Source organism: Lissotriton helveticus, chromosome 11 (genome assembly GCF_964261635.1).
Source record: "Lissotriton helveticus chromosome 11, aLisHel1.1, whole genome shotgun sequence".
NCBI classification, from domain to species: domain Eukaryota; kingdom Metazoa; phylum Chordata; class Amphibia; order Caudata; family Salamandridae; genus Lissotriton; species Lissotriton helveticus.
The window spans coordinates 1,116,125,766-1,116,137,924 of NC_136072.1; the positions used below are offsets into that span (position 1 = coordinate 1,116,125,766).

A 12,159-nucleotide genomic window follows, 5' to 3' on the forward strand; every position below is an offset into this window, starting at 1 on the left:
TACCTTTGATACATGACCTGGGAGCACCGACTAATGTATCAAAGGAAGTAAAAAAAAATCAGAATTACCATGAGCTCAAAGCTATCAATGAATGGCCAAGTGGACAAACTAGCAAGATAAAACTTTGTTACTATAAAAATTCGGCAGCACATCTTCCCCCACGTGGGATTTCCACACAAGGTCCAGGCTAATATATATATTGTTCTGTCTGAAGTTGATTAAGCCAACAAAGTCTGCCATGGATTATCTTTAACAACTATGAAAAGACTACAACGGATTCAGAACTCTGAAACCAGAATACTCTTACATATAGAGCCACAAGCCCACATCTACCCTGCCTTGAAAGCCCTACATTAGTTAGAAGTTGCCAGAATATCCACATTCAAACTGTTTAGTATCACCCACAATCGATATATGGAACAGGACAGCTCTTCGTCAGGAATAAAATCACCATATACATTCAACAAAGACACCTCAGCTCTAGATTTGCAGCTCGCCTCAAAATCTCACCATACAAGAAAAAAAGACCTTAGGTGGCACATCCTTCTCTGTTCAGGCAGCCAAGCGTTGGCTCTTCCCCACATAACCACCATGCTCAAACATAAATATACAGCATATCCATCTGTATATGAGCATTTGTTTGGACTATAGATGTGTACCCACATATGTGTTTTGCTTTCTACAAACGTATATAATAAATGTTTTTAAATATATAGATATTCGTTAGCTCTGCTTAACAAATGTACATATTACTTATAGTTATATTATTTCATGTTAATATATATGGCTGACTGCATAAATAAGTAAATCTTTTATCATGACTATTTTTCTATAATTGCTTCACTATTAAATAAAAAAACCTTAAAGTACAGCATCACTTGAAAGTATGACTTTATTAAATACTACTTAAATCGACATATATACCTTACATGTACTTATGTATCTTTATATTTATTACTTTGCTTATAATTCAGCATTACAAGGCACTACCCTATATTTCATCCTATATCTCTTGCAATATATCCTTTACCTCCATTCAGACTCATCTGAAACTTCATTCTACTACTCTCTCCAATGTACTACTCTATTTCTCACCATATACCTCTCTCAATATATCGTCTACCTCCACTCCCTCAAGCATCTAAAACCCCGTTTCACTACTATGATCCTATGATCCCCCCAAAAAAACGTTCTACACTCGTCCTTCCTCTACCCCTCCTTGCATCATCTCACACTTCTTTTACTATTCAGATCTCCTAAACAAACTTTGATAAACCTTTCCCTCTGACTCTTCCCCTTTACTTATCCCTAACTTCCTCCTACTGCTATGAACTCACCCAGAAAATCTAAACTTTCTAGAACCTCCCCTCCTCTATCTCTCAACTATTCCTTTTCAATCCAAATAACAGACAAACATGTCCACAGCAGAAATTAATTTCATATTTCCCTATACATTCCCCACAATCCTGTTTGGGTTCCGGAGTGATGTGCTACCTGCCGAAAAGCTCTTCAACACCTTATCGGGGGTTGCAGGTGCTATATAAATGCAAATCCTTACCTCTTCTATCCCTCCACTATCCTTTTTCAATCCAAATAACAGACTAACATGTTCACCGCTAAAATTAATGTCATATTTCCTTATACTAATTCACCACTAATACTTTTTGGGATCCGGAGTAGCCTGCTACTTGCCGAAAAAGCACTTTGATGCCTCATCAGGGGTAGTAAGCGCTATATAAATGCAATTCCAATTCCAATACCAACGCTTCTCCTTTCTAGGCTGCCAGTGTTTCTGTAGCTGATTCCGTCATCGCGGTGAACAAGGAGATGCACGGGAGTGGAGCTGGATCGACAGACATGAAGAAGAGGAGGAAGGCTGTCTTGTTATGCTTAAGCCCTGACCTGAAAACCATCACCATTGACGAGGGAAAGCAGATCCACATAGGCGACTGTGGTGGAATTGAGGATGTGTACAAGCACTTCATCGGCATGCTTCCAAGAGACGACTGTCGCTATGGCCTTTACAATGCCTCATTTGAGACCAAGGAAGGCCAGCACGAGGGTGTGCTTTTTATCTTCTGGTAAGTCTGTGTGACAGATTTTGGTCTAGAATATCCGGGCGCCCCAAAGCTTGCATCGTCCAGGGTTTATTAATCAGTTGCAGGTTGTTGGTGATGGGCAATTATGGAAGCCAGATGGCCATGGTGGAAATACAACACAGACAATAGTGTATCCATTCATAAGGAATCTGTTCTTCATGTATCTGCATTGCAGCACCAGGAATTAACTGCCACTATCTCTAATACATACATTCCATACCACAAAATGGAACCTACAGTCAACATTCCTGAGCATCATGGACAAAGACTAAGTCCCCACAGCAATATAGTTTTTTTCACATATATACTGCCAAGGGCCACGATCAGCCACCAAAAACAACTGTCTTGTTGCATCATTGTTGTGGCTTAAAGATGGGGATGGTGTGGATGCTTCTTTTGTACAGAAAAATTTGCGTTGTATTTTTGATTGGCTGATTTTATTGGGAGCTGGGGGGACAGTTGTAGCAGTTTTCCAGGGTGGTGTTTGTTAGGTGCGGCTACCTGTGCTTGTTTCCAAATTGCAGCACGTTTTCGTGACACACAATACCTTCAACAAAAGTTCACGATGAAGTTAAAACATTCTTTTTTTTAAACTTGTTAATCTGTTTTTCAACAACATAGCATCGGTACACATTATACATCTTAACCATATTCGCGCTTCCAAGTTCAAACATTCTTAGATTAAAAGGTCTTCATCAGACATGTATCAGGTAAGTTGTTTAGTTTGACAGGCTAGGTTTATGCAAACATCATCCCTTGCAAATAAATGGATGCCATTTTCTTGCCCTGATGTGCTCGTGTTTCTTCCCATTGATGGGTCGTCCTGCTTCAGAAAGTAGCAAACTGCCAATCCTTTTACTTTTGTGTGACATTTGCAAATGTTACCTACATATATTTGTGTGTAGTCATACAGCATATTGTTTTAATTCGGCATTTGCTACTCGGGATGGTTTCACACAATTTGTTGCGGCAAATCAAATTATATTGAAAAATTGATGTAACTTTCAGGTGCTGCTGTGAAGGCTAGCAGAGGACTGAATTTTCCAACACCTTCTGTAATAAGAGCTATGTTCAAGAAAATTACCCCCACATGCTGTTCTTAGTATTGAAATAGTAAGCGCATAAGGCAAGATTACATTAGTGCCCCCCATGCAAGATTATGAGCAGTTATCACCTCCATGCATCAGACTGGATGGTCAGAGGTAAGGTTTGCCTCTGTATGAGTAAACTAGCAGCTCTAGCTGCAATCACCCTGACACTATGCAACACACTGGAGAGAGGAGGAGGTAAGCAGCCATACGCTCTCCTAGAAAGAGGCTGTTACCACAAGAATTATACAGCTACAGGTAGAAAAATAAAATGTGTGTGTTTGCCTGAAAACGAACATTAAATTTGTCGCACTTTATATGCCAGCCCAACACCCAAGGTTTATCACTCAAATATCCGCTTTAGATATATTTTAGAAATTAAACCAGTTTTGTGTAGACATCAGCATATGTTTTCTACAAATACAGATTTCTTGAATGCACGGTTGTCAATTTTGGTGTACATCTAGGAATTCAACTCAGTTAAGCTTCTAATATGGTAGGCTGGGCTGCTCACGGAAGAGCTGAACTTATGTCGCTCAGGAGGTCCTCGGAGAAGCCTGGCGTAGGGTGGCTATGGAAGAGTGGCATTTCTTCAGCGAGCGAGAGTTTGCGATGGCCCCGGCTGTGCCCAGGTAGAGAAAGTCATGGTTGTACACAGTAACTAGCAGATGGATGGAATCCTTAGATTGCATTGCTGGATTTATTTATTTATTTATTTAGGAATTTTATAAAGCGCTAGTTACGCTCACCGGCGTGTCCCTGCGCTGAATTGCTAAAAATGAGAAGAGTGAGGGGGTAGAACTAGGGTAGTGCTAGGCGAAACAGGTGGGTTTTGAGGGCTCTGCGGAACATAGACTCGGAGGGTTCGAGACGTAGTTCAATCGGCAGTGAGTTCCAGTATTTGGCTGCAAGAAAACGGAACGATCTTCCACCCATACGGGCTTTGCGTATTTTAGGAACCTTGACAAGGCCAGTGTCCGAGGATCTAAGCGTTCGCTCTGGTCTGTAGGGGGTAATAAGACCGTTGAGGGGAATGGGTGCCCTGCCTCCTAAAATCCGATGGCACACATATAGGGCTTTGAATTTGATCCTTTGACAGACTGGTAGCCAGTGGAGAGATTTTAAGGCTGCTTTGGAGGAAGTGCGTCTCGGAAGCCTTAGCACCAGCCTGGCCGCTGCATTCTGCAGCACCTGGAGACGATTGATGTTACTCCAAAACACATACCCACAAACCGGTTGATTTGTGGCGTGAATGATAGCTCAGAATCAAATACAACCCCTAGATTTTTGGCCTGTTGTGCTGGCCTAGGTGTAGGGCCCAAGCAATTAGGCCACCATGCTGAAGACCACACAGACGGGCCACTCCCCACCACAAGCACCTCAGTCTTGGAGCCGTTCAACTTCAGGCAGTTGTTAGACATCCAGGAGGCTAGCTCCTGCATGCAGGCACTGAAGTTGGCGGCTGCGGTGTCGGGTGCCCATGATAGGGAGATAGCCAGCTGCGTATCGTCAGCATAGGATACGAGTTGGATATCGTATTTCTCTACAATCGCTGCTATAGGAGATGCATATAGGTTAAACAAGGTGGGGCTAAGAGCAGAGCCCTGAGGAACTCCTTGATCGAGATGGAATTGTTTGGAGTAACATTCACCTTGTCTGACCTGGAAGCCTCTTTCCATCATAAAAGATTGTAGCCATCTAAGTGCCTTCCCTTTGATTCCTCCCTTGTTGAGACACTGTAGCAAGATGGAATGTGCTACAGTGTCAAAGGCGGCACTTAGGTCAAGCAGGATGAGTGCCATAGTTGGACCCTCGTCAACTCCTTGCCTGACAATCTCGGTGGCCAAAAGCAGCGCAGACTCTGTAGAGTGGCGAGGGCGGAATTTAGTCTTCAATAGGATTATTTGGAAAGAAAGCGTGATGAGTAGATGCAACAGGTCTGTGGTGTTAGATACCAGTGGCCCATAGTCAAGTTGTGATCTATGAATTTAGGCTACTGTTCACAAACCTCCGCTAATGCACTGGTATCCACCCTGGTCACTTTACTGCTTCAAGCGTTGGGGTATATAAGAAGCTTTGCAGGGATTACTTGAATGTGTAGAGATGGCTACCCTGACTACTCTTCATCACATTTGAAGACTTCTGTCCTCCATTATCTTCCGATTTTGCACCTCAAGGAGCACCCCCATGAGTCCTTGGTGCTGTCAGTCACTGCCCCCTCAGCAATTGGAAGCTATCAGTCACTGCCCCATCAGTCCTTGGTGCTGTCAGTCACTGCCCCATGAGTCCTTGGTGCTATCAGTCACTGCCCCATCAGTCCTTGGTGCTGTCAGTCACTGCCCCATGAGTCCTTGGTGCTATCAGTCACTGCCCCATCAGTCCTTGGTGCTATCAGTCACTGCCCCATCAGCAATTGGAAGCTATCAGTCACTGCCCCATCAGTCCTTGGTGCTGTCAGTCACTGCCCCATCAGTCCTTGGTGCTATCAGTCACTGCCCCATCAGCAATTGGAAGCTATCAGTCACTGCCCCATCAGTCCTTGGTGCTATCAGTCACTGCCCCCTCAGCAATTGGAAGCTATCAGTCACTGCCCCATCAGTCCTTGGTGCTGTCAGTCACTGCCCCATGAGTCCTTGGTGCTATCAGTCACTGCCCCATCAGTCCTTGGTGCTATCAGTCACTGCCCCATCAGCAATTGGAAGCTATCAGTCACTGCCCCATCAGTCCTTGGTGCTGTCAGTCACTGCCCCATCAGTCCTTGGTGCTATCAGTCACTGCCCCATCAGCAATTGGAAGCTATCAGTCACTGCCCCATCAGTCCTTGGTGCTATCAGTCACTGCCCCATCTGCAATTGGAAGCTATCAGTCACTGCCCCATCAGTCCTTGGTGCTGTCAGTCAGTGCCCCATCAGTCCTTGGTGCTATCAGTCACTGCCCCATCAGCCCTTGGTGCTGTCAGTCACTGCCCCATCAGTCCTTGGTGCTGTCAGTCACTGCCCCATGAGTCCTTGGTGCTATCAGTCACTGCCCCATCAGTCCTTGGTGCTATCAGTCACTGCCCCATCAGTCCTTGGTGCTATCAGTCACTGCCCCATCAGCCCTTGGTGCTATCAGTCACTGCCCCTTCAGCCCTTGGTGCTATCAGTCACTGCCCCATCAGCAATTGGAAGCTATCAGTCACTGCCCCATCAGTCCTTGGTGCTATCAGTCACTGCCCCATCTGCAATTGGAAGCTATCAGTCACTGCCCCATCAGTCCTTGGTGCTGTCAGTCAGTGCCCCATCAGTCCTTGGTGCTATCAGTCACTGCCCCATCAGCCCTTGGTGCTGTCAGTCACTGCCCCATCAGTCCTTGGTGCTGTCAGTCACTGCCCCATGAGTCCTTGGTGCTATCAGTCACTGCCCCATCAGTCCTTGGTGCTATCAGTCACTGCCCCATCAGTCCTTGGTGCTATCAGTCACTGCCCCATCAGCCCTTGGTGCTATCAGTCACTGCCCCTTCAGCCCTTGGTGCTATCAGTCACTGCCCCATCAGCAATTGGAAGCTATCAGTCACTGCCCCATCAGTCCTTGGTGCTGTCAGTCACTGCCCCATCAGTCCTTGGTGCTATCAGTCACTGCCCCATCAGCAATTGGAAGCTATCAGTCACTGCCCCATCAGTCCTTGGTGCTATCAGTCACTGCCCCATCTGCAATTGGAAGCTATCAGTCACTGCCCCATCAGTCCTTGGTGCTGTCAGTCAGTGCCCCATCAGTCCTTGGTGCTATCAGTCACTGCCCCATCAGCCCTTGGTGCTGTCAGTCAGTGCCCCATCAGTCCTTGGTGCTATCAGTCACTGCCCCATCAGCCCTTGGTGCTGTCAGTCACTGCCTCATCAGTCCTTGGTGCTGTCAGTCACTGCCCCATCAGTCCTTGGTAGCTATCATGCACTGCCCCATCAGTCCTTGGTGCTGTCAGTCACTGCCCCATCAGTCCTTGGTAGCTATCATGCACTGCCCCATCAGTCCTTGGTAGCTATCATGCACTGCCCCATCAGCCCTTGGTAGCTATCAGTCACTGCCCCATCAGCCCTTGGTGCTATCAGTCACTGCCCCTTCAGCCCTTGGTGCTGTCAGTCACTGCCCCATCAGCCCTTGGTAGCTATCAGTCACTGCCCCATCAGTCCTTGGTGCTATCAGTCACTGCCCCTTCAGCCCTTGGTGCTGTCAGTCACTGCCCCTTCAGCCCTTGGTGCTATCAGTCACTGCCCCATCAGCCCTTGGTGCTGTCAGTCACTGCCTCATCAGCCCTTGGTAGCTATCATGCACTGCCCCATCAGCCCAGCCCTTGGTGCTGTTAGTCACTGCCCCATCAGTCCTTGGTAGCTATCATGCACTGCCCCATCAGCCCTTGGTGCTGTCAGTCACTGCCCCATCAGTCCTTGGTAGCTATCATGCACTGCCCTATCAGCCCTTGGTAGCTATCAGTCACTGCCCCTTCAGCCCGTGGTGCTATCAGTCACTGCCCCTTCAGCCCTTGGTGCTGTCAGTCACTGCCCCTTCAGCCCTTGGTGCTATCAGTCACTGCCCCATCAGCCCTTGGTGCTGTCAGCCACTGCCCCTTCAGCCCTTGATGCTGTCAGTCACTGGCTCATCAGCCCTTGGTAGCTATCATGCACTGACCCATCAGCCCGTGGTGCTATCCGTCACTGCCCCATCAGCCCTTGGTGCTGTCATTCACTGCCTCGTCAGCCCTTGGTAGCTATCATGCACTGCCCCATCAGTCCTTTGTGCTGTCAGTCACTGCCCCATCAGTCCTTGGTAGCTATCATGCACTGCCCCTTCAGCCCTTGCTGCTGTCAGTCACTGCCTCATCAGCCCTTGGTAGCTATCAGTCACTGCCCCATCATTCCTTGGTAGCTATCATGCACTGCCCCATCAGCCCTTGGTAGCTATCAGTCACTGCCCCATCAGTCCTTGGTGGCTATCATGCACTGCCCCATCAGTCCTTGGTAGATATCATGCACTGCCCCATAAGCCCTTGGTAGCTATCATGCACTGCCCCATCAGCCCTTGGTAGCTATCAGTCACTGCCCCATCAGCCCTTGGTGCTATCAGTCACTGCCCCTTCAGCCCTTGGTGCTGTCAGTCACTGCCCCATCAGTCCTTGGTGCTGTCAGTCACTGCCCCATCAGTCCTTGGTAGCTCTCATGCACTGCCCCATCAGCCCTTGGTAGCTATCAGTCACTGCCCCATCAGTCCTTGGTAGCTATCAGGCACTGCCCCATCAATCCTTGGTGCTATCAGTCACTACCCCTTCAGCCCTTGGTGCTATCAGTCACTACCCCTTCAGCCCTTGGTGCTATCAGTCACTGCCCCATCAGTCCTTGGTGCTGTCAGTCACTGCCCCATCAGTCCTTGGTAGCTATCATGCACTGCCCCTTCAGTCCTTGGTGCTGTCAGTCACTGCCCCATCAGTTCTTGGTAGCTATCATGTACTGCCCCATCAGCCCTTGGTAGCTATCAGTCACTGCCCCATGAGCCCTTGGTGCTGTCAGTCACTGCCCCTTCAGCCCTTGGTGCTATCAGTCACTGCCCCTTCAGCCCTTGGTGCTGTCAGTCACTGCCCCATCAATCCTTGGTGCTATCAGTCACTGCCCCATCAGCCCGTGGTGCTATCAGTCACTGCCCCATCAGCCCGTGGTGCTATCAGTCACTGCCCCTTCAGCCCTTGGTGCTGTCAGTCACTGCCCCTTCAGCCCTTGGTAGCTATCAGACACTGCCCCTTCAGCCCTTGGTAGCTATCATGCACTGCCCCATCAGCCCTTGGTGCTGTCAGTCACTGCCCCATCAGCCCTTGGTAGCTATCATGCACTGCCTCATCAGCCATTGGTGCTGTCAGTCACTTCCCCTTCAGCCCTTGGTGCTGTCGGTCACTGCCCCATCCGTCCTTGGTGCTGTCAGTCACTGCCCCATCAGCCCTTCGTAGCTATTACGCACTGCCCCATCAGCCCGTGGTGCTATCAGTCACTGCCCCATGAGCCCTTGGTGGCTATCAGGCACTGCCCCATGAGCCTGTGGAAGCTATCAGACACTGCCCCATCAGCCCGTGGTGCTATCAGACACTGCCCCTTCAGCCCTTGGTGCTGTCAGTCACTGCCCCATCAGTCCTTGGTAGCTATCATGTACTGCCCCATCAGTCCTTGGTGCTGTCAGTCACTGCTCCATCAGTCCTTGGTAGCTATCATGCACTGGTCCATCAGTCGTTGGTGCTATCAGTCACTGCCCCTTCAGTCCTTGGTGCTATCAGTCACTGCCCCTTCAGTCCTTGGTGCTATCAGTCACTGCCCCTTCAGCCCTTGGTGCTATCATGCACCGCCCCATCCGTCCTTGGTGCTATCAGTCACTGCCCCATCAGTCCTTGGTGCTATCATGCACTGCCCCATCCGTCCTTGGTGCTATCAGTCACTGCCCCATCAGTCCTTGGTGCTATCAGACACTGCCCCTTCAGCCCTTGGTGCTGTCAGTCACTGCCCCATCAGTCCTTGGTGCTATCAGTCAGTGCCCCTTCAGCCCTTGGTGCTGTCAGTCACTGCCCCATCAGTCCTTGGTGCTATCAGTCACTGCCCCTTCAGCCCTTGGTGCTATCATGCACTGCCCCATCCGTCCTTGGTGCTATCAGTCACTGCCCCATCAGTCCTTGGTGCTATCAGACACTGCCCCTTCAGCCCTTGGTGCTGTCAGTCACTGCCCCATCAGTCCTTGGTGCTATCAGTCAGTGCCCCTTCAGCCCTTGGTGCTGTCAGTCACTGCCCCATCAGTCCTTGGTGCTATCAGTCACTGCCCCATCAGTCCTTGGTGCTATCAGTCACTGCCCCTTCAGCCCTTGGTGCTGTCAGTCACTGCCCCATCAGCCCTTGGTGCTATCAGTCACTGCCCCTTCAGCCCTTGGTGCTGTCAGTCACTGCCCCATCAGTCCTTGGTGCTGTCAGTCACTGCCCCATCAGTCCTTGGTAGCTCTCATGCACTGCCCCATCAGCCCTTGGTAGCTATCAGTCACTGCCCCATCAGTCCTTGGTAGCTATCAGGCACTGCCCCATCAATCCTTGGTGCTATCAGTCACTACCCCTTCAGCCCTTGGTGCTATCAGTCACTACCCCTTCAGCCCTTGGTGCTATCAGTCACTGCCCCATCAGTCCTTGGTGCTGTCAGTCACTGCCCCATCAGTCCTTGGTAGCTATCATGCACTGCCCCTTCAGTCCTTGGTGCTGTCAGTCACTGCCCCATCAGTCCTTGGTAGTTATCATGTACTGCCCCATCAGCCCTTGGTAGCTATCAGTCACTGCCCCATGAGCCCTTGGTGCTGTCAGTCACTGCCCCTTCAGCCCTTGGTGCTATCAGTCACTGCCCCTTCAGCCCTTGGTGCTGTCAGTCACTGCCCCATCAATCCTTGGTGCTATCAGTCACTGCCCCATCAGCCCGTGGTGCTATCAGTCACTGCCCCATCAGCCCGTGGTGCTATCAGTCACTGCCCCTTCAGCCCTTGGTGCTGTCAGTCACTGCCCCTTCAGCCCTTGGTAGCTATCAGACACTGCCCCTTCAGCCCTTGGTAGCTATCATGCACTGCCCCATCAGCCCTTGGTGCTGTCAGTCACTGCCCCATCAGCCCTTGGTAGCTATCATGCACTGCCTCATCAGCCATTGGTGCTGTCAGTCACTTCCCCTTCAGCCCTTGGTGCTGTCGGTCACTGCCCCATCCGTCCTTGGTGCTGTCAGTCACTGCCCCATCAGCCCTTCGTAGCTATTACGCACTGCCCCATCAGCCCGTGGTGCTATCAGTCACTGCCCCATGAGCCCTTGGTGGCTATCAGGCACTGCCCCATGAGCCTGTGGAAGCTATCAGACACTGCCCCATCAGCCCGTGGTGCTATCAGACACTGCCCCTTCAGCCCTTGGTGCTGTCAGTCACTGCCCCATCAGTCCTTGGTAGCTATCATGTACTGCCCCATCAGTCCTTGGTGCTGTCAGTCACTGCTCCATCAGTCCTTGGTAGCTATCATGCACTGGTCCATCAGTCGTTGGTGCTATCAGTCACTGCCCCTTCAGTCCTTGGTGCTATCAGTCACTGCCCCTTCAGTCCTTGGTGCTATCAGTCACTGCCCCTTCAGCCCTTGGTGCTATCATGCACTGCCCCATCCGTCCTTGGTGCTATCAGTCACTGCCCCATCAGTCCTTGGTGCTATCAGACACTGCCCCTTCAGCCCTTGGTGCTGTCAGTCACTGCCCCATCAGTCCTTGGTGCTATCAGTCAGTGCCCCTTCAGCCCTTGGTGCTGTCAGTCACTGCCCCATCAGTCCTTGGTGCTATCAGTCACTGCCCCTTCAGCCCTTGGTGCTATCATGCACTGCCCCATCCGTCCTTGGTGCTATCAGTCACTGCCCCATCAGTCCTTGGTGCTATCAGACACTGCCCCTTCAGCCCTTGGTGCTGTCAGTCACTGCCCCATCAGTCCTTGGTGCTATCAGTCAGTGCCCCTTCAGCCCTTGGTGCTGTCAGTCACTGCCCCATCAGTCCTTGGTGCTATCAGTCACTGCCCCATCAGTCCTTGGTGCTATCAGTCACTGCCCCTTCAGCCCTTGGTGCTGTCAGTCACTGCCCCATCAGTCCTTGGTGCTATCAGTCACTGCCCCTTCAGCCCTTGGTGCTGTCAGTCACTGCCCCATCAGTCCTTGGTGCTATCAGTCAGTGCCCCTTCAGCCCTTGGTGCTGTCAGTCACTGCCCCATCAGTCCTTGGTGCTATCAGTCACTGCCCCATCAGTCCTTGGTGCTATCAGTCACTGCCCCTTCAGCCCTTGGTGCTGTCAGTCACTGCCCCATCAGTCCTTGGTAGCTCTGCTGCTGTCAGTCACTGCTCAAGAAGTGTCTTTGCGGATCCATCTTCCCTCCATGATGATGAGTCCCAGCTGGTTACCGGAAGTCACCTTTCGCTGTCC

At 50.3% G+C, this 12,159-nt stretch overlaps 1 protein-coding gene across 1 annotated transcript in view; it reads left to right on the top strand.

Annotated features, from left to right (window-relative positions):
* Positions 1-12,159, top strand: part of LOC144791555 (cofilin-2-like) — a 40,392-nt gene that overhangs the window by 14,540 nt on the left and 13,693 nt on the right. The window contains exon 2 of the mRNA XM_078666273.1: positions 1,780-2,081. Within this exon, the coding sequence (XP_078522399.1) occupies positions 1,780-2,081 (302 nt within the window). The remainder of the gene's footprint in view (positions 1-1,779; positions 2,082-12,159) is intronic.